Source organism: Vulpes lagopus, chromosome 1 (assembly GCF_018345385.1).
Source record: "Vulpes lagopus strain Blue_001 chromosome 1, ASM1834538v1, whole genome shotgun sequence".
Taxonomy (NCBI): domain Eukaryota; kingdom Metazoa; phylum Chordata; class Mammalia; order Carnivora; family Canidae; genus Vulpes; species Vulpes lagopus.
In genome coordinates this window covers 99,836,853-99,860,691 of record NC_054824.1, presented here as the reverse complement: position 1 = coordinate 99,860,691, position 23,839 = coordinate 99,836,853, and the positions used below count along the sequence as shown (strand labels likewise).

At 33.2% G+C, this 23,839-nt stretch overlaps 1 protein-coding gene across 4 annotated transcripts in view; it reads left to right on the top strand.

Annotated features, from left to right (window-relative positions):
• ARL6 (ADP ribosylation factor like GTPase 6) overlaps positions 1–23,839 on the top strand; it is a 60,528-nt gene that overhangs the window by 4,988 nt on the left and 31,701 nt on the right. For all 4 annotated transcript variants that reach the window (XR_005987796.1, XR_005987795.1, XM_041755068.1 and 1 more), the window contains 4 exons: positions 5,207–5,268; positions 5,701–5,769; positions 10,205–10,299; positions 23,685–23,814. Coding sequence is in view for 2 of the 4 variants with exons in the window: in XM_041755068.1 (XP_041611002.1) it covers positions 5,207–5,268; positions 5,701–5,769; positions 10,205–10,299; positions 23,685–23,814 (356 nt within the window). In the remaining 2 variants the exon portion in view is untranslated. The remainder of the gene's footprint in view (positions 1–5,206; positions 5,269–5,700; positions 5,770–10,204; positions 10,300–23,684; positions 23,815–23,839) is intronic.

The window sequence follows — 23,839 nt, the reverse complement described above, 5'->3', positions numbered from 1 at the left end:
GGCACTGAAAGGAGAGAAAGAGTTGAGAGAGGCAGAACCAAGAAAGCTCACTTCCATTTCACAAACTGAACAGTCAAAGGAATAATTCTTTACCCATGGAAAGGGATAAATTGGAGGAGGGGAGATAGAGAAATATGGAGTATCATTTAATGAAGGTTTCTGTATATCAAGATAGAGAAAAAGAAGATAGGAATTCCCCAGTAAGGAAAAAGACTAGGCTAAAAATCCCGCTTAGAATCTGTCTCCTGATCTAGGTGATCATAAGAAATTTCTTTATCAATCCTTAAGAGAAAGATAAAGCATCCTACCCAGTTGGAGGGGGTCCAGAATTGAACTTAGAGAACAGTGAGTATATGTTAAAAGTAGAACCAAACTCAATTGTGCCTGCATCTATAATCAGTATTGTGGATCAGCTGTCAGCAGATGAGTCTAGGCTAATGTTTAAGAAACTCAGTGACTGGGACACCTGGGTGGCTCAGTGGTTGAGTGCTTGCCTTCAGTCCAGAGCATGATCCTGGAGTCCCAGGATTGAGTCCCGCATCGGGCTTCCTGCATGGAACCTGCTTCTCCCTCTGCCTATGTCTCTGCCTCTATCTCTGTGTCTCTCATGAGTAAATAAATAAAATCTTAAAAAAAAAAAAAAAAGAAAGAAAGAAACTCTGACTAGTGACCTGAATTTCCATAGGTAAAGCTATCAGCAGTAAGTGAGCAAGATTATAAGGAAGGTTCTTTTTAGGTAAGGGCCTGTAACAGAGGTGTTTACATTTTTCTCTACTTCAAAGAATTGCCTCAAAAGTAAAAATTTTTTGGTTTAACTAGTTTTGAGCCACCAGGGGAGGCTGTTGATTAAGTGTCTCGATGCTTGATTTCGACTCAGGTCATGATTTCAGGGTCATCCTCAATGTGGAGCCTGATCCAGATTCTCTCCCTCTCTTTCTCCCTCTCCCTCAATACACACTTTCTCATAAATGAATGAATGAATGAATGAATGAATGAATAAATAAATAAAATCTTAAAAAAAAAACTAGCCTCAAATAAGTACAAAATGATTGAAGTCAGAGCCACCATTAATAGTCACAAAACAAGTGCCCCATGCTTAGTTGGTTAAGCATCCATCCAACTCTTGATTTCATCTCAGATATTGATCTCAGTCATGGTCCCATGTCATGGTCTGTGATGAGCATGGAGCCTGCTTGGGATTCTCTCCCCCCCTACCCTTCCCCCACCTCTTCCTCTCTTAACAAAAAGTAGCCACAAAATGGACCAGTCCCCCAGTGTTTCCTATTCTCAAATTGGCAGAAATAACAGCCAAGAAACAAAATAGAAATTACAGTCTCTTCTTCCATCATCCCCAATAGTATAGTGATCTGTTCCAAGACCTGGTTATCACCATAGGAATAATCTTTGATATGGATGGAAATAGCTTTCTTCCCTGTAGGAGGATGTACTTTTGAAGACACCTTATTTTTTAACCTACTTACAGATTTCTTTTTTGGATAATTTCTTTTGTCATTTCTAGGGATTTGGGGCGGAAAGGGAAGGAGACAGCATGTGCTTAGTCTGTGATCTTAAAATACTCTAATAACCCCCTTTCAGAGTGATCTTGTGACCTATTAACCCTGTCTAACATACCATATTAGTCAGGGAAAGCCCCCAGGAAAACCTGGGTACACAGCCAATAACTAAAGTTTTTTTAAATTAACCTTCCATTGCCTTCCAACATCCCTGTCTCTCTGTTACCTCTGGTGAATTGTGGAACTAGCCTAGACTTGATATAGGTCTATTTTAAGGGGATCACCTACTTTCTGACACGACTTCCTGAGACTTAATCTTTAGGCAACTATCCTGTCTCCACAGAACAGTTGACCTCTAGATCCTGAGAGCACAGTAAGTTGCTTTGCCTTTTTTTTTTCTTTTTTTCTTTTTTCTTTTTAAATTTGAGGCTAGTAGCCAAAATACCACTTGAAATAGAATTTCTTAAAGACCCTTAAACCTCTGTTACACAGGACAGCTATAACAGTTGTTTCCTGCATGTATCTGAACTTGTGAGCTTACATCTATTATTAGTAACATTATTTTTAGTAAATTAAGTGAATTATAGAAATCTACAATGCAAAAAAATAAGTCCATTTTATAGTTATGTCTCTTATTTTCTGTGGATAAAAATCAGTTTCTAGATCACTAGATACTTCCTGGTCCCAAACTTGCTTTATGCTATCCTAACACTTGTTTATTGTCTATTGTCAATGTATTGAGGTTGCTGATGTTTTCTACACTGATGAGTGAGGATGGGAAGGCGTTTTAATCTGATCACTTAAGAATCTGGTCTTAACTGTATTTTCTTAGAGATACACTCTGTAAGTACCTTTTTTTCCCAATTTCTGTTACCCCCCTTTCCCAACATGAATGCTGTTGTACTACCATATCATCCAGATTCATATTATTTAAAATAGTCTAAAATTATCCTGCATATTTAATCGGTAACTTATTTATTAATTTTTTCCCATAATAAATTTAAATTACTTAAGGGCATAGATCTGATATTGTTCGACATTAAATCCTAAAAACCTATAATATTTCGTGGTATATAAGTACATTTTGGGATGAATGCACTGTTGGTGATTTTTTAAATTTTCATTTTGGAGCAGGGAATGATGATTGATGGTATATCAAGGATATCATTTTTAGCTGACTTATTGAAACTAACCAAATAGGATCTTCTCTCAGAAATCCTGTTCTATTCTTGTTTATGTTAGTCTGTCCTTGGGCTATCTTAGATAGGCTGTTCCACTTAGGTAACAATTCCTACATTGTTTGCTTGCTTTGTACCATTCCCTGACCAATTTAGAGAGGGAGCAAATGTATTTGTTCCTAGATAGAGCAGAGGAAGATTAATGTTGGAGATCATCTTTTGGAATTCTCTAGAGGAAAATGAATCCGACTTGAATGTAGAAGTACCAGCTCACATTCCTTGGTTTATTCCTTCTTTCTAATTGTTCCATTAGAACTTTAGAAGAAAGGGGCACCTGAGAGGCTTAGTCACTTAAGCATCTGACTCTAGATTTCGGCTCAGGTCATGATCTTAGGATCATGCCCCATGCTTGCCCTGGGCGCGGAGTCTGCTTGAGATTCTCTCTTTCCTTCTCCTCCTCCCCACTCACATGTGTATGCTTATGCATTCTCTCTCTCTCAAAAAAAAAAGACAAAGTCATGGAAAGAAAAGAAAGTTAATTAATTTTATCTTTAGTAAGTAAAACAGCAAGTTAAAACAGTTTGTGAAGAAGCTGGGTGATTATGAAGAGGCTATGCAAATGTTCTAATTACAGTTCAGTGATGATAGGGCTACTATTTTGAGGTATGTTTTCTGAGATTTATTTAAACATTTTAACTTCCTCACTTTTTTATTACTCATATTTTTTCCTAATAGCAATAGTTGATGACTTTATCACAATTGTGATCAAAATAAAAAATCAAAACAGTAGGGTATTTTGGGACAATAAAAATTAAGAGACTATTTCAAAGTTTGTTGTGCAATATAGAAACCCTAAGGACTGAGGCAGGAATCTGAATGGCAGGAAATAAATTGTAACATAAAAAGAAAGATATTTTGGGAAGAATATAGGTAGCTCATAGGATGGAAAGAAAACTACATAAACAAACTTCAGAAAGGCAAAACCAGGCATCTCTAGGGAGATCTTTTCACTACTACATTGCTACTAAGGTAACTAAGCTCCAGAGACTTTTCAGCTTGTTTCTTTTCATTTGAATTTTAAAGTTTCACAAGTAGAGTTTCAAATTGAACATAATGGTGTGAGACAATTTCCTTTCTACTCTTGTTTTCACACAAAAGCAACATGATGAACTCAGGGATTTTTGTTTTGTTTTTTAAGTTACACATTTGCTATATGGAGAAAATTGGAAAGAGACTGAAATCAATGAAAGTATACTTAGGATATTTGTTGAGTATCTCCTATGGACCAGACACTGTGTTGAGTATTTTGCATGCGTTAACTCGTTTAATTCTCATGATAACTTTGTAAGTTAAAGATAATAATAGATTTCACATTTGAGAAAACTAAAGTTTGAAGTTGAGTAACTTATCTAAGGTAGCACATTAACAATTAGGAGTAATTAGAAGGCTTTTGTAATAAAGCAAGAAATTTTAAGGACCTGAACTAAGTAAGATAGGACCAATAAAGTTTAGAGAATGTTTATATTAAAAAAATGTAAAAAAAAGGAGGAGGCAGGAATAACTTGTAGGTTATCAGAAAGTAGATGATGTTTTTTTATTCAAAAGGAGGAATAGTTTTGATGGTGGAAGTGTTAGGAGACATTGGATACTTGTCAGTTTAAGGCATTTTAATTGTCCTTGGGACTTGCTCACAGGTATCTTGCTGTACTCTTGCCCCCTTGTAATCTCCCCACACACAATTCCCCACCTCTGCCTTCAAGGCTCTCCTGCTCTTGGTTACATGTAGCTCTCTGCCTCCTCGATACATTGTACACACACAGGCCTTCTACTTTTCCTGAGTGACAAATTGCTTCTTACATTGGGGTCATACTGGCTAATTCCTGTGACTAGAATGTTCTTTGCCAACATCTTTTCATGGTATTTCTCCTTTTTGATATTCACTCTTGCGTCAGATGTCAACTTCTCAGAGAGGCTTTTTTGCAGCATCTCTCTTCCATGGCCCATACCAGCCCTCCTCCTCTGTGACCTCCCATCTCCAAATCACCTTTCACTGTACTTATCACTTTCTGAAACCATGTTCATTTGCAGTTTACTTGATTATTGCTGTTTACTTTCACTAGATACAAAGCTCCTTGAAAGCAGGGGCCATATATATTCTCCATCTAGACATGAGAACAGTCCCCAGTAGCATATGTAAACTCAGTGCATAGTGTGAAGTCCTGCGTGTGAACTCCGAGTGACTCATCAAACCACTTCAAGGTTGTGGTAACTTGCAGCAAGCCACAAAATGTGAATTACGACATATACATCATACAGATCCATAATTAGTAAACCTTCGAGTTCCATGAAGAATTCACATCCAGTGATCTCACTGCAGAAATTATAATTTTGTTTAATTCTGTCATCCCTTTGGTGACAAATTTCAGAATGGCAATTTGGATGCTTTTTTTTTAACCTGAGGAAAAATTCATCTTCGGTAATTGCAAAATTCTCAATGTATCTTTTCTCTTAAAGGCTCAATCACAAGATATAGTTCCAACCATAGGATTCAGCATTGAGAAATTCAAATCCTCAAGGTAATTCACTTTATTACACTTGTGACTAAGAAATTGTGGGCGAAAGATGATGATAATATTAGATCTACCTAGTTATGCCTTCTACTCTTAGAAAAAGTAATTTGTTGTTTCAGAAGTCCATAGATGTTAAAATATTTGTACCACTACCTTTGGATTATTTTTCAGAATTTAGAGGTTAGACAAATTTTTATAAATATCACTAGCAAGGAAAACATCTTTTTATATATGTTATTCATTACAAAATCATATTTATATTCCAAAAATCTATTTTATGGGACTTGTACTTGAAAAATTGGCTCAAGTTGAATATTATATATTCAAGGGTGGTTTCTTTGAAAACAATTTAAAATTTTAAGTAAAAGTAACACCTTAAGTTAGTAGATTATAATGTAGTCATGGTTTGTTTTGTTTTGTGGTTTTTTTTTTCTGTAGTTTGTCTTTTACAGTGTTTGACATGTCAGGTCAAGGAAGATACAGAAATCTCTGGGAACACTATTATAAGTAAGTATGTTTATAAATGTTGGTTAACTAGAGGATTATATTTTAAAAACAATAATGATTAACAAATAAATCCAAAGGATTACATGGGCTAGGTTGTAATACTTATTTTTTATATCATTTAAGCTCATTTCCTAATTTTAAAAAAGTATAATCATACTTCATATTATTTCTTAAATGCTTCAGGCCCTTTATGACCTTGGATCTTTGCATATGCTTTTGTTTGTTTTTAATGCTCTGTTCTGTTTTGTTGCAGTTTAAGGTTAATATAGTCATGCTTTAAGATTAACTCAAAAGTCACCTCCTCTGTGAAATTTCACCATTTTACCCAGGTGTTTTGTCCTCAGTATTCACATAGTACTTGACCATACTTCTTATGTCTTAAAGTCATGTACCATAGCTGCCTGCCTAATAAAGGTGTGAATTCTTCAAGAGCAGAAATTATTTCTTAGATTATTTCTTCAAGACCAAGTACAATGCTAGACATATAGATCAGTAAATATTTATAGAATAAATTTAGTTAAAATAGCAGTACTAACAGTTGATCCATTTGTTCTACAAGCAATTCTAAACAAGATATTTTTCAGCATATGCAAACAAAAGTGCTCACTAATTACTTCAGAGTAAGAACTGTCAAGTTACTAGAACCCAAATTATAATACCCTCTCAAGGTTTGCATCTGTAATTAAAATGAATTCATTAACTTTTAATATTACTAGGACTCCATCATATAAAAGCAATGTAACTTACTTTTGGAGTCTGAAACTTATGAGTATCCCTTGACAAAATGCCCTTTTGTCATTATGAACTCCCGCCTTGAATGGCAGTGCGGTGACTGCCAGATCAGATTTTAATTTTTATTGAATAACTGTTTCCTGCTAATGTGGAAACAAACATTGTATTCCTTAGATATGAGCCAAAGGAGATTTTTTTCAGATATTTTTTTCAATGAGTGTTTTAATAGATTGAAGTCCTATTTAAATCGTATAAATCCAGAAGACCTCTGAGGTACAGAAAAAAAAGAGTTCTTCAGAGTTGAGAGTCAGTTTGGTAAAGGAAAAGTGGCATGTTTATGGGCTTGCATTAAATTCTCTGGGGAAATGTGAAGTTTTTGTTTTTGTTTTTTAAGGAAATGTGAGTTTTCAGTATAGAATTTTTTTATTTTTTTATTTTATAAATAAAATTTATTGGGATCCCTGGGTGGCGCAGCGGTTTGGCGCCTGCCTTTGGCCCGGGGCACGATCCTGGAGATCCGGGATCGAATCCCACATCAGGCTCCCGGTGCATGGAGCCTGCTTCTCCCTCTGCCTGTGTCTCTGCCTCTCTCTCTCTCACTGTGTTCCTATCATAAATGAATAAAAATTAAAAAATAAAAAAAAATAAAAAATAAAAAAAATAAAATTTATTTTATTTTTATTTTTATATTTTATAAATTTTTTTATTTTTCCTCCAGTTAGTTGATAATTCTTTTTTTTAAATGCATTTATTTTAGCTACTTTTTTTAAAATGACATTTATTTTGGGACGCCTGTGGCTCAGCAGTTGGGCATCTGCCTTTGGCTCAGGGTGTGATCCCAGGATCCGGGATTGAGTCCCACATCCTCCATCCCTGCATGGAGCCTGCTTCTCTCTCTGCCTGTGTCCCTGCCTCTTTCTCTCTCTGTCTTTCATGAACAAATAAATTTAAAACTCTAAAAAAATAAAATAAATAAACTGACATTTACTTTAATTACAGATAACAAAAATGTATAGAAAATAGCACTTTTAAAAGGAAACATCTCTGATTTTAAATCTTTTTTCTTCAAAATCTTTTTGGAAAAAGTTATGTAGGAAAACTATAGTTAAATTGCAGGTTGAAGAGTGAATAAAGTTACAATGGAGAAGTCTACAATCATAGTAAATTTGTATCCTGTATCTATATTTTTCTAATTATGAAAGAACAGGTGCATTTTAATGCATTAGACTGAAAGAGGCTAAAAAAGATCAAGTGTGCTATTGGCAAGATAAGTCACTCTTATGGTGAGAATATGTATAACATCTTTCTCAGGGAAATTTACCACTATCTTTTAAAATGAAAAATGTTCATGCTCTCTAGCCGTCATTTTGCTTCTTGAAAAGCATCCTATGACTAGCACTAATGGGCAAAGATATACATAGAAGAATGTGTGTTGAACACTGTTTACAATAACATATCTCAATTATAAAAAGAATACTACTCTTAACACAAATATGTGCTTAGTATATACAGAGAAGAAAAAAATTTAGTGGAATGTGCACCAAACCATTAGTAGCATTTGTTTTTGGAACAATAAGATTATAAGAGAAGTTTACTTTGCATTGGATATGATTCTGTAATGTTGACTATGATGTGATTATTGCATATTATCTTTATGATATAGAAAAGTACTAAAGTATAAAATATAAGGAGTATACATTTTTTAATATTTGGAAAATATAGAAAAGAATAAAAAATCTTTTCTATAAATCTCACTACAATAAATTTACCATTGTTAATCTTTTTTATGTTTTATTTTGAAATATAAAATATACATGTTACATAATTGAGAAAGGCGTCTTCTAAATTATGTACCATATATTGTTTCATATCCTGCTTTTTCAGTTTACATACTATGATAAGAGTAAATTAGGAAAACATACAGAGAATATAACTAATGACTGCTTATTATTTTTTCATATGCCTGTGCCTATTTTTTAATCATTCTATTTTTGGACAAAAAGGCTATTTTCAGTTTTTGAAGATTATAAATTCCTTCAGTTAATACATCTTGCTGCATAAATCTTTGAATCTTTGTTATAGTTCATGCTTTCTTAGAATAATTCTGGAAATAAAATTACTGGCTCAAAGAGATTGAACATTTTTAAAACTGTTGGTAGATATTTCCAATCAGATCACTTTCTATGGCTACTAGTAATGTATGGTGATAATCTATGTTCATTTCTTTTTTTAAATGATAGAAGGAAACAGTACTAAAAAGTTGTTTTATTTTTATATTCATGTGATTACTAATGATATTGAACTTCTAAAATCTTAATTTATGACTGGAATAAGTGATTCCCAAAAATAAGGTGAAATGTCCAATAAATATATGAAAAGATATTGAACTTTACTAGCAATTAATGAAATACAGTGTAAAATAGTATGCTGTTGGAGTGGCAAAAGTGGAAAAAATGTTAAGAGTCCTGCTGAAGAGCAGGTGGGAAAAGTGCTTGTAGTGTAGTATAAATTGATAAAGCATTTCTGGAATACAGTTTGTCAATGTTTATCTAAAACTTTAAGTTTTGTATGTATTCCTAGAAATTCTATTCCTAAGAACAAGTCTTGGGGCATCAGAAAATTTTAAAAATGTATTTAGGAGGATGCTTGTTCCAAAGTTTTTTACAATAGTGAAGATTAAAAATCTCTTAAGGCTATAGTATTTGGATATGCATGATGACATGCATATCCATGCAATGGAATACTTTATAATCATTAAAAGAAAAGTTCAGAGAAAATCTGATTTTTTTAAGTGCCACTGTGATCTCTGAGTATTTAAGCCAATTCAGTGGCTGGTTATCAGCTTTAAAAAAATCAAATAGAATAAAATAAAAGCTATTTGTAACTATTATTATTATTTCCAGAAACTTATTTCAAATACAGTTAACGTATACTTGTGTGTCTACTGCATCTTAATGTAAAATAGTATTTCTCACTATGGTTATGGTAAAAAAAACAATATTTGAGGAACATTGATGTAGAGCTTTAATGTTTCGTATAAAAGTAGTTCAAACTATTCTGCAGAAAATGATCAAGGAAATGTATATATATCAGAAAGGCAGGGTGTAAAACAGCAAGATTCTATTTAAATACAAATGTAAGTACTCATATATGAATATATATGAATATATATGTCAAAATTTATTTACTCCAAAATATTAATAGTGATTGTATAATAAGATTATGGTTTTACTCATAATTTTTAAAAAATTATGAAATAAGTCATTAATGATGAAATAAGTCAATTACTATATTATCAACCAAGAAAAATTATTTTACATGAAATATGACTAATGGTAATATATCAATTTACTCATATAAACTAATATGAAATGAAGAGATAATATACACTTTAGGAAATACAGATGAGGGATCCCTGGGTGGCGCAGTGGTTTGGCGCCTGCCTTTGGCCCAGAGCGCGATCCTGGAGACCCGGGATCGAATCCCACGTCGGGCTCCCGGTGCATGGAGCCCTCTGCCTGTATCTCTGCCTCTCTCTCTCTCTCTCTCTCTCTCTCTCTCTCTCTCTCTCTCTGTGTGTGTGTGACTATCATAAATAAATAAAAATTTAAAAAAAAAAGTTTAAAAAAAAAGGAAATACAGATGAATACTAAACATGGAAAAATGTATGAATTTATCTCTCATTTTCTCATTCCTTATACAGAGAAGGACAAGCCATTATTTTTGTCATTGATAGTAGTGATAGATTAAGAATGGTTGTGGCCAAAGAAGAACTTGATACTCTGCTGAATCATCCAGGTATGTGTGTGTCTGTAATATCTGTGCTTTAAATTTACATAAGATAAGTTACATAAGATGTTTTGTTCTTTGGTGTTGGCAGAGCGTTACTTATATACGTAATTATCTCTTATTTTAAATTTTTGAACTCTTTAATTGAAATATAATTAACTTACAGTGTTATATTAGTTTCAGGTGTACAATATAGATGGTGTAGTTACCATCTATACATTAATGACTACATACTCCCCTTTGTTTTTGACTATTAAAATATAGTAATTATGCAGAATTTACATTTTTACCTATAGTACTGTGTATTTTTTAAATTTCAAAGCTTTTTGCAGTGTTTTCCAGGTCCCCAACCTTTATTCCCCCCAAAACAAAAATGTTCTTCTGATTGCATATATGTGATTATGCAGCATTTCTTACATATTTATTCTGAGAATTCTTCTAAAATAGATCTTTTCTATTTTTAAATTTTAACTAGCAGCCCTACCTCTTCAAGATACCGGTATTAACAATTAGGTATTTTTTCCACATTATTATATACTAAAATGGGATCATATTGTCTGCAGTCTTCTACATCTACCTATTCTTAGAGAATGCTAAATGAGGGAAATCCTTTCAAGTCAAATTGCATATATGTAATTATTGTTTTTAATGGTACCTAATATGCCATACTATGAGTGTACCACCATTTATTCTGTCATTCACCTATTAATAGATACTCTTTTTTTCCTCCACAATACAATTCTCCGTAAGTATTGTGGAACTCTGCATTTCTCTCTTTTTTTTTTTTTAAAGATAAGGAGCAGTGATATACAGGTTTGTTTGTTTGTTTAAGATTTTATTTATTTATGAGAGAGACAGAGAGAGGCAGAGACACAGGCAGAGGGAGAGACACAGGCAGAGGGAGAAGCAGGCTCCATGCAGGGAGCCCAATGTGGAACTCGATCCCGGGACTCCAGGATCAAGTCCTGGGCTGAAGGCAGGCGCTAAACCGCTGAGCCACCCCGGCTGCCCGTCTAACTCTACTCATCAGAAGTGATTTAAGTGGTCTTTGTGCTATGACTTTTAGGAAGAGGTAATGGTTTGAAAGATTTGTTAGGAGTAGAATAGAAATAGTGTCAGGCTTTCTAAAAGCTCTTCCTATTTAATCACAATAACCGGTATTTTTATTGGACACTCGTAAGCTTATTCAAGTATTTGGGGTAATAATTATCTAGTCTGTACTTTTTATGTGACTTTTTCACTAATCTGGGTTATCTAGGTTGAGAATACATTTTTGATTATGCATTCCCTTTGTGTTAATCCACTCTCTCCTCAAAAACTGTTATAATGTTGATCAATAAAATGAAATGATTCCTACAAAATCAGCTTCAAATACAATGGAAACCTTGGTTTTTTCCTCAATTGAAGCCTTGTCCAAGTAAGTTATCTTTATGTATTGATGCATTTATTTTGGGGAATAGATTCCCAAAAGAGGATATTTCAGCTGAAGTGTGCATGAACTTTAAATTTTTTTTCATTTAATTTTACTTTTTTACTGAAGTATAGTTGGCACACAATGTTATATTAGTTTCAGGTGTGTAATACATGACTTCACAGTTCTGTGCATCCTGAGGTGCTCACCATGATTAGTGTAGTTACCATCTGTCACCATACAGAGTTATTACAATATTGTATTCCATATGCTGTACTTTTTATCTCAGTGATTTATTCATTTTATTACTGGAAGTTTATACCTCTTAATCCCCTTCACCTATTTCATCCATCCTCCCCATTCCATCTCCTCTGGCAACCACCAATACTCTCTATGAATTTTTGTTTTTCTGTTCATTTGTTTTGCTTTTTAGACTCCACATATAAGTGAAATCATGGTATTTGTCTTTCTCTGTCTGACTTATTTCACTTAATAATAATACTCTCTAGACCTATCTACGTTGTCACAAATGGCAAGATCTCGTCCCTTATGGCTGAGTAATAATCAGTTCCTTAACGCATCTTATCTATTCATCTAATGATGGATAAGTTCCATATTTTGCTACTGTAAATAATGCTGCAGTACACATAGGGGTGCATATATCTTCAAATTAGTGTTTTTGTTTTCTTGGAATGAATACGCAGTGCTGGAATTACCAGTGTGTATGGTATTTCTAAAAATTTTAACTTTTTGAGTGACCTCCATACTGTTTTCCATAGTGACTACACCAGTTTGCATTCCCACCAGTAGTGCATGAGGAGTCCTTTTCCTTTATATTTTCCTCAGCACTTGATATTTTTTTTTTATTCTGGGCATTTTTGACTAGTATGAGGTGATATCTCACTGTGATTTTGGTTTGTGTTTCCCTGATGATTGATACTGAATATCTTTTCACGTATCTGTTTGCCATCGATATGTGTTTTTCAGAGAAATGTCTATTCAGAACCTCTGCCCATCTTTATTTATTTTATTTAAAAAAATTTTTTATTGGAGTTCAATTTGCCAACATATAGTATAACACCCAGTGTTCATCCCGTCAAGTGCCCCCCTCAGTGCCCATCACCCAGTCCCCCAGCCCCCCCCCACCTCCCTTTCCACCACCCCTTGTTCATTTCCCAGAGTTAGGAGTCTCTCATGGTCTGTCACCCTCACTGATATTTCCCACTCATTTTCTCTGCTTTCCTCTTTATTCCCTTTCACTATTTTTTATATTCTCCTAATGAATGAGACCATATAATGTTTGTCCTTCTCCAATTGACTTACTTTACTCAGCATAATACCCTCCATTTCCATCCACGTTGAAGCAAATGGTGGGTATTTGTTGTTTCTAATGGCTGAGGAATATTCCATTGTATAGATAGACCACAGCTTCTCTATCCATCATCTTTTGGTGGACACCAATGCTCCTTCCACAGTTTGGCTATTGTGGACATTGCTGCTGTGAACATCGGGGTGCAGGTGTCCTGCCGTTTCACTGCATCTGTATCTTTGGGGTAAATCCTCAGCAGTTCTGCCCATTTTTAAATTGGATTATTAATATTTGTTGGTGTTGAATTGTATGAGATCTTTAAATATTTTGGATATTAACCTCCTATCAGATATATGATTTGGAAATATCTCCTCCCATTCAGTAGATTGGTTTTGTTGATGGTTTCCATTTTGTTGATGGTTTCCATTTTGTTGATGGTTTCCTTCACTGTGTAAAAGCTTTTTAGGTTAATGTAGTATCGGTAGTTTATTTTTGTTCTTGTTTTGCTTGCCTGAGGAGACATATCTAGAAAAACATTGATACAGCTGATGTTTAAGAGGTTACTCTGTCTTCTTATAGGAGTTTCATGGATTTGGGTCTTAGAGTTGGCTCTTTAATCCATTTTGAGTTTATTTTTGCAGTGGTGGAAGAAAGTAGTTCAGTTTAATTCTTTTGCATGGTCTAGCACCATTCATTGAAGAGACTGTCTTTTCCCATTGTATTTTCTTGCCTACTTTATTGCAGATGAATTGATCATATAAGCATGGATTTATTTCTGGGGTCTCTCTCTCTCTGTTTCATTCTATATGTCTATTTTTATGCCAGTACAATACTGTTTTGATTACTATAGCTTTGTGCTTAGCTTCAAATGGGGGATTGTGATACTTTCACCTTTATTCTTCTCAAGATTACTTTAGCTGTTTGGAGTCTTTTGTGGTTCAATGCAAATTTTAGACTTATTTGTTCTATTTCAGTGAAAAATACTATTGGTATTTTGGTGGGAATTGCATTAAATCTGTAGGTTGCTTTGGATAGTATGGACATTTCAACAGTATTAATTCTTCCAATCTGTTTGCATAGTACATTTTTCTATTTGTTTGTGTTGTCTTCAGTTTCTTTTTATCAGTGCCTTACAGTTTTCAGAGTACAAGTCTTTCACCTCCTTGGTTAAGGTTATGCCTAGGTACTTTATTCTTTTTGATGCAGTTGTAAATAGGATTGTTTTTTAAATTTATCTTTCTCCTGCTTCATTGTTGGTATATAGAAATACAACAGATTTCTGTATAACAATTTTGTATCCTGCAACTTTACTGAATTCATTTATTAGTCATCTTTGTCTTGTTCCTAATTTTAGAAGAAGAACATTGTTTTTCACCACTGAGTATTATATTACTGTGGGTAATATATGTGGCCTTATTATGTTGAGTTATGTTCTCTCTAACCTCTCTTGGTTGAGAGTTTTTATAAGTTGATGTCATATTTTGTCAAATGCTTTTTTGCTTTTATCTTTATCCTTCATTCTGTTAATGGAGTGTGTCATGCTGATTGATTTGCTAATATTGAACAGTCTCCACATCCCTGGAATAAATCCAACTTGACTGTGGCATTTGATCCTTTTAATATATTATTGAGTTTGTTTGGCTGGTATTTTGTTGGGGATATTTGCATTTATATTTATCAAGAATATTGGCCCATAACGTTTTTTAGAGTGTTTTTGTCTGGTTTTGGTATCAGAGTAATGTTGGCCTGTTAGAATGAATTTGGAAGATTTCCTTCCTCTTCTATTTTATGGAATAGTTTGAGAAGGATAGGTATTAACTCTTCTTTAAATGTTTGGTAGGATTCACCTGTGAAGCCCACTGGTCCTGGACTTTTGTTTATTGGTAGTCTTTTGATTTTTCATTGAATTTTGTTACTAGCAATCAATCTGTTCAAATTTTCTATTTCTTCGTGTCAGTCTTAGAAGGTTGTATGTTTCTAGAAATTTACCCACTTATTCTAGATTGTCTAGTTTATTGGCATATAATTTTTCATAGCAGTCTATTATAATCCTTGGTATTTCTGTGGTATCAGTTCTTCTTCTCTTTCATCTCTGATTGTATTTGCTTGCGTCCTTTCTGTCTTTTTTTCTTGATGAGGCTGGCTAAGATTTATCAATTTTTTATCTTGGTTTTATTGATCTTTTTCTGTTGGCTTTTTAGTCTCTGTTTCATTTATTTCCACCTGGAACTTTATTTCCTCCCTTTTAGTAACTTTGGGCTTTGTTTTTCTTTTTCTTTCAGGTAACAGATCACATTATCTGAGGGTTTTTTTGTCGTTGTTTCTTGATGTAGGCCTATATTGCTATAAATTTCCTTCTTAGAACTGCTTTTATGAGGGGCACACTTGATTGGCTCAGTTGGTTAAGCGTCAGACTCTTGATTTTGGTTCAGGTCATGGTCTTGTGGATTGTGGGAAGTGAGCCCTGTGCTGGGCTCCACACTCAGCGGGAGTCTGCTTCTTTCCTTCTCACTCTCCCTGTGCCCCTCTGTGCACACTCACTCTTTTTCTCAAATAAATCTTAAAGAAGAAGTCTTTAAAAAAACAAACAAACTGCTTTTGCAGGGTGCCTAGATGGCTCAGTTGGTGAGGTGTCTTAACTCTTGATATCATTTCAGGTCATGATCTCAGGGTTATAAGGTCAAGCTCTGCATCAGGCTCTGTGCTCACCACAGCCTGTTTGAAATTCTCTCTCTCCCTTTCCCTTTGCCTCTCTCCTGACTCATACTCTCTATCTCTGTCTCTCTAAAAAATAAACAAAACTCTTTTAAAAAGTGCTTTTGCTATTTCCCTAAAATTTTGAATCACTGTGTTTTTATTTTTGTCTCTAGTTATTTTTTACTTCCTTTTTTATTTTTTTCATTGACACATTGGTTATTTAGCCTCCATATATTTGTGGTTTTTTTCTATTCACTTTCTTGTAACTGATTTTTTTGTTTCATACTGTTGTGGTCAGAAAGGATGCTTGATATGATTTGAGTCTCTTTAAATTTATTGAGACTTGTTTTGTGGCCTAACATGTGGTCTGTCTTGGGGAATATTCAATGTATACTTGAAAAGAATATGTATTCTGCTGTTTGGGGATGGAATGGGCTGTATAAATCTGTTAAATCCATCAGGTTAAATGTGTTCATTCAAAGCCATGGATCAAAGTTCCTTATTGATTTTTTGTCTAAAATATCTATCCATTGATGTAATGGGGCCTTAAAGCCCCCTACTATTCTTGTACTAGTATTACTTTCTCCCTTTTTCTCTGTTAATACCCTCTTTATATATTCAGATGTTCCTATGTTGGGTACATAAATATTTACAATTATTATAGCCTATTTTTGGATTAATTTCTTTATCATTATGTAATGCTTTTTTCTTTGTCTTTTGTTACAATCTTTATTTTAAAATGTATTTTATCTGGTATAAGTACTGCTACCCCAGCTTTCTTTTGTGTCTATTTGCATGGAATATCTTGTGTCATACTCTCATTTTCAGTTTGTGTCTTTAGGTTCTGAAGTAGTCTCTTGTAGGCAGTAGTATATAGATGGGTCTCATTGTTTTTAATCCGTTTGGTCACCCTACATATTAACTTTTTAAAATTGATGTATAAGCTGTTTACAGTCAAATGCTTAGATCTTAAGTATATAGTTCAGTAATTTTGACAAACGCATTCACTCATATAACTACACTGCCTATCAAGGAACAAAATTTTCATTACACCAGAAAGTTCTTTCACTCCCTATCCAAATCAACACTCCACACCTCGTACCAGAGAACTAATCTGATTTCTATCACCAGATTAATTTTGCCTATTCTACAGTTTCATGTAAATGAGGGGGAAAGCACATATATTTTTGTGCGTAAGTTTTTTTATTTGACATAATGTTTTGGGGAGTCCCTGTACTGTTGTGTGTATCATTTGTTTATTCCTTTTATTACTATGTAACATTATATTGTGTATATATACCACAGTTTGTTTATCCAGAATCCTGTTGATTGTTTCTAGTTTAGGGCCATTATGAATAGACCTGATGTGAACATTCTTTTAAAAGGATTTTTTTAAAGGATTTTATCTATTTATTCATGAGAGACACAGAGAGAGAGAGAGAGAGAGAGGGGCAGAGGGAGAAGCAGACTCCATGCAGGGAGCCCAATGTGGGACTCAATCCCGGGTCTCCAGAATCAGGCCCTGGGCTGAAGGTGGCTCTAAACTGCTCAGCCACCCATGCTGCCCTCTTTTAAAAGGATTTTGTGGACATGTTTTCATTTCCCTTCAAAAAATTCCTAGAAGTGATACTTCTGGGTCATAGGATAGATGTATGGGTGATAGGTATTTAAGGAAACTGCCACTTAATTTTTCTAAGTGGTCATACTACTTTACATTCTTAATAGCATAAATGAGAGTTCCAGTTTTCCGCATCCTCTCCAGTGATTGATGCTGGGTTTTTTGGTGTTTTTTTTGTTTTTTCATTTTAGCTTTACTACTGAGTATATAATAGGATCTCATTGTGCTTTTAATTTGTATTTTACTCTTGATTATTAATGTTGAACACTTTGCATATTCTATTAGCCAGTCTTGTACATTCTCTTATAAAATGATATCTTTTTAAATCTTTTGCCTATTCATTTAATTTGTTTTGTCTTCCTATTGAAATTTAACATTTCTTTATAAGTTCTAGATAGAAGACCTTTGTCAAATATATGTGTTTTGAAGATTTCTCATCAGTTTGTGGCTTGCCTGTTTATTTTCTTCACAATATCTTTTAGTAAACAAATGTATCCAATTCTGATGAAGTATAATTTATCAATTTTTTTTCTTTTAATACAAACTTCCTATGTACTCTCTAAAAAAATCTTTTCCTACCCTAGGAATACTAACATATTCTATTTATGTGTGTGTATATATATATATGTTATATATATTCCATATATAACATATTCTATGTTTTCTTTTGGAAGCTTCATAGGTCTAGATTTTGCGTTTAGGCCTGAATTAATTTTTGCCCTTTTTTCTTACAGATATCCAATTATCCCAAAGTGCATTTATTGGAAAAAAAATTTTTCACTGAATTACAAAATCACTTGTTTTCACAGTTATTAAATTTAATTTGGCTGTTTGTTGTACCTATTTCTGGACTCTGTTCTATTCCATTGATCTCTGTTATGTCCTTTAACATTTGTCTTGATTACAATGGGTTTATAATAAATCTTGAGGTCATATAGGATAAATTGTCCAACCTTGGTCTGCTTTTTCAAGATGATTTTGGTAGTTCTAGGTGTTCCATATTTCAAATAACTTTCAAAATTGGCTTATTAAGTTTTCTTTTAAAACCTGAGATTTTATTTTGATCGTATTTGGGGATGGTTGACATCTTAACAATGGATTTAACACTGAATGTTTCAACTCATGAGCATGGTATGTCAATTCATATGTTTATGCTTTTCTCAATTTCACTGTCTTTTATGGTTTTCTGTAGAGGTTTTATACATCATTCATTCAACTTATCTATAAGTTTTTTATTTTTGAAGCTACTATAAATAGTATATTTTATTTTATATTCTAGTGGTTCATTGCTGGTATGTGAAAATATTGACTCTGTATTCTTGGAGGTTGTTAAATGCATTTATTCCATTAGTTTTTCTGTAGATTTCTTAGAATTTTCCATGTATAAAGTCAACAACAAAAATTCTATTTCCTTTTTAGTCTTAATTCCTTTTATTCTTTTTCTTGTCTAATTGCACTGGCTAGGACCTTCAGTACAATATTGAATAGAAATTATTAATTTTGTCTTGTTTCTACTTTCTTCCTGCCCTAAATCCTGGTGCTTGCTTCTCTTCCTTACTATTAAGTGTCCTTTGTGGCATTTTTTTTTTCCCAGAATAAGGCGGTTTTTACTGCATTAAAAACCTGCTCAGGTGGATATCCTTTATCCCCAGGAATTTTCTTAATGGCATCTGGAAACTGCTGTCTTTTGGTTGGCAGAAGTGTTTCTCCTGCTGTCTTGACAATTTTTAAGCCAGACCTTTTTCTAAAATTACCAAGCATCTTTTATAAGCATTAAATTCTCCATGTTCTTATTCCTTATGTTCATATAATAATTTCACTTTCTCCTGAATCATGTTAGAACCTATAGGTATACCTTTCTTAAGCAATCCTGCACCCACATAAAAGTTATTTTCAGTACAAGATAAAAAGGTATTTCCTGAGAAGTGCAAGATTTTCACGCCTGCTGATGTAACTGCAATAATAGCTTCGTGAATTTCCTTTTATTTTTTCATAATGGTCCTTACATTGGGTTCATTTATCTTGAAATAGTGGGCATCCACAGCTGCAAACTTCAATCTATGGTACATATCAAGCAATTTAACTTTGTCGTATAATGTCATGACTTTTCTCCAGTTCTTAGGAACACTTCCAGCATAACTGATGGCACTTTGTATGGGTCCCATGGTGTAATTCAGGATTTGCAGTGTTACACAAAATAAGATGAAAAAATATGTGAGACCTTTGAGAACTTTTACTGTGATGCATGATTTATTGGGGAGAACTGCCCACCTAGCGATGATTAGTATCACATAGCATTTTAAGCAGATACTTCTAACACTTGAGCTCACTGCAATAGCTATAGGAGATGACAATGAAATTATTATAGTGGCACAGTATTACTACAGTTAATTTTATGCAGTTATGATTTAATACTGCATATTTACATTTGTTTATATTTCTCTCAGCTGTGAATGCTGCCATATTTGGTCTATATGTGCATAAGTATTGATAAATTTTAACTTTTTATAATTCGTGTATTTTTTATCATAGTAAATGATATCGTCTCATATCTATATGTATTTTATACATTCATGAGATGCCTAACTCTTAGTTTTTCTTCAATGTTTCTTGGCGTCATGATTAGTTTACAGGTTTCTATCATTATCATTCATCCAGTGATAGACACTTATATATGTGTCTGTATCTTATTCCCATTCTTTTCATTTCATATTTTACCACTAAGTATGCTGCTCACAAGGGTTTGCTTATATCTTTATTGGGTCAAGGAAATTTTCTGTTATTCCTAATTTTCCAAAAGGTTCCATTATAACCTAGGGTTATAATCTACCAAATGCTTTTTCTACCTCTATTACAATGATAATATTGTACTGTATTCACATATATTAAACCAAACCTACATTTCTGGGTTAAACCTCATTTGACCACTGATTATTAACCTTTTTATATATCATTGAATTGGATATGCTAACATTTTTCATTAAAATTATTTTGTTTTTGGTCTCAAGGTTTTCGGTTTGTAACTTTTTTTAAAATGCTTTAGTCATCAAGGTTGTAGAGGCTTCATAAAATGAGTTGGAAAGTATTTACCCTTTCTCTTTTTATTTAATTTTTTGGATTGGAGAGAATTGGTATTATTTTGTCCTTAAATGTTAGATAGAATATATGAATGAAGCCATTGGGTTGGGATTTTGTATGTGTGTGGGAATTAGAGGGACTGAGAATCATGAGTTAAATTTCCTTCAATGATAAGTATTGTATTTCTCCTTGCATTACTTTTGGTAATTTCTGACCAGATTTTTAAATTTATGTTGTCAAGTTTATTTACAATATCCTCTCACTGTCCTTTAAGGTCTATAAGATCTGTGTATCTTCTTACATTTCTAATGTTGATCATTTATGTTTCCTCCATTTTTTCCTGCTCAATCTTCTAAATTGTTTATTGGTTTTATTAACTTTTTAAGAACTCTGGCTTTGTTCATTTTTTCTGTTGGTTTCTCTTTTTAAAATTGTTGATTTTCATTGTTTTATTATGAATTTTCTATACTTACATTGTGTTTCATTGTAAGTATAGAAAATTTTTAGACAGAAGTGGAAATCATTGATTTTAAATATGAGCATTTAAAGAAGTACATATTCTCTAAGGATTTAGTTACATGTCACAAATTTTGATATGATTGTTTCCTTCATTATTTAGTTTGAGGTATTTTCTAACTTGTGAATTCTTTTTTGATCCTTAGGTTATTTAGTAGTGTGATTTAATTTTCCAAATATATGAGAATTTTCTAGGTTTCTTTTTGTTACTGCTTTATAACTTAATTCCATTTGATGGAATAACATATTCTGTTTGATTTCACCCTAAGAAATATTGGGCCATCACATATGGTCTGGCTTGGTGAATGGTCCATCTGCAGTTAAGTAAAATATGTATTTTGCTGCTGTTGGATGAAGGATCTATAAATGTCATTTGATAGTATTCACCTCTTCAGCATTCTTACTGATTGTTTTCTGTTGTATCAATTTCTGAGCAAGGAACCTTGAAGATCTACCTATTTGTGGATTTCTTTATATTTCCCTTTAATACTGTCAAAATTTGCTATCTCTATTTGGAAGCTTATTAGATGTATATACAGTTTAAGTTGTTTTGTCTTCTTGAGTGAGTGACACTTTCATAATTTTTGAATGTCTATATTTTTCAGAGAGGCAAACCAAGAGACTGACTCTTAACTTATAAAGAAAGAACTAACGGTTTCCAGAGAGGATCTGGGTCGGGGGGATGGGTTAAGTAGGTGATGAGGATTAAGGAAGGAACTTGTGATAAGCATTGGGTATTGTACGGAAGTGTTGAATCACTATATTGTACACCTGAAACTAATATTGCAATGTATATTAACTGGAACTTAAATAAAAACTTTTTTTAAAAAAAGCGCTGACATATAATAAACTGTACAGAGAACAACAAGAAATGCCTTTTTCCCTTCCTCTTGAATGCTACTTTATCTGATAATAGTGTAGCCATGCTCTAACTTTCTTACATTTAAATGTATGTGTAATACATTCCACCCTTTTCCTCTCAGCTTGTTTGTGTCCTTATGTTCAAAGTATGTTTCTTGTAAACCTCATATGGTTGTGTCTAGCTTTTTTATCCATTCTGACATTCTCTGTTCCAGGGTAAATTCTAGCTGGACTAAATATTTAAATGTAAAAATCACACATTACAGCAGTAGAAGAAACTATGGGCGAAGTTTAAAATAATGCTGGGGCAAGAGAAGGTCTTTCCAACTATAACACAGAACCCAGAATCCTAAAGGAAAAGATAAATTTGACTGTGTGAGAAGTTTTTAATTACAAAACAAACCATGAGCGGTCAAAGGCAATGACAAGCAAGGGGGGAAATATTTGCAGTTTATATCATTGCTGTAGGACTTTCTTCCTTACTGCTGTGGTGTTCCTACAAATCAATAAGAAAATAAAAAACTTAACTGAATAATGGGGGGAAAGCCTGGGTGGTTCAGTGAGTTAAGCATCTATCTGCCTTCTGCTCAGGTCATGATCCTAGGGGCCTCTCCTGTTACCATCGCCCCATTTGTGCTTTCTCTCTCTCTCAAAAAAATAAAATCTTAAAAAAAAAGAAAAATGGGAAAAGAATAGGATAAGATAGTTCATAAAAAAAGAAATAGAAGCATCTTTTGAATATGTAGATAAATTCTTGATCTTTCTCAAAACAGAGTAAACACATTCTGATAGTAATTTTTACCTATCACAGGAAAGATCAGCAAGTTTGATAACAGTCTTTGGGCAAGGGCACTGGAAACATTCGTTCTTACACATTGTTGTTGGTGTAGATTAACATAATTTTTATGCATTAACCATCAACTCCTCGAATTTATCCTACAAACATACTGAGCATGTACAAAATTTGCTTTGTACACTTTTATTCATTTCAGCCTTGTTTACAGTTTTAAATATTGGCAACCATACAAATATATCTCCCTGGGTACTGACTAAACAAATTATGGTACCTAGTACTAAATGGCAGAATATTCTACAACTTTTAAAATAGTGAAGAAACTGCTCTTTATGTACTGGTATGGGACAGTCTCCAAGATACAAAATTACGTGAAAAGCAAAAGATATGACACTGAATAGCCTGCTACTATTTGTATAAAAAATAATGTATAATAAGTGTTTGCACATATTTCTAAAAAGATGTCAAGAAATAGGTGATGCAAATTAAAACTCTTCTAGAGAAGAGGACAAGTGGTTGGACTGGGACAAAAAGGAGGGAGATTCTTTTACTATATACCATTTTGTGTCTTCTGAATTTTGAACTATTATGTATTCAGAACAATGAAAAATGTTTCCAAAATTGTAACAAGGTAAAAATATCTTGTTAAAATATCTAGCCTGTTAGTTCTAAACTGTCACTAAAATCTGAAATTAAGATCTATTTTGTCTCCCTTCTACTTCCATTTGAAGTTTGCCTTGTTTCTATTGACAGTAAAAACAAAATGAAATAGTTGAGCCCTTTGTACTAAGTAACTACTTACTGAGTCCCATCTCCCACCTCACTGTTTTAAACTCCAACTAGAGGGTAGATAGTCTTAAGAAGTATTTTTTAAATTCTCATATCTTTCAAACACATGCTTGACAATGTGTGTCTTTATTTTTTTTTTCTTTTTTTTTTATTTTTTTATTTTTATTTTTTTTTTTTTCAATGTGTGTCTTTAAATGTTTGCATATATGTGACACAAGAAAGAGGTGGTGGGAAAACAGTTTTAGTGAAATACAATTTGTAAGAATTTGAGGAAATGACCAAAAACCTGGAAATGTGATGATAGTCTTATTTTCTCTTTTAGATATTAAGCACCGCCGAATACCAATCTTATTCTTTGCAAACAAAATGGATCTTAGAGATGCAGTGACATCTGTAAAAGTCTCTCAGCTGCTGTGTTTAGAGAACATCAAAGATAAACCATGGCATATTTGGTAAAGTTTTATATTTACTTTTCAT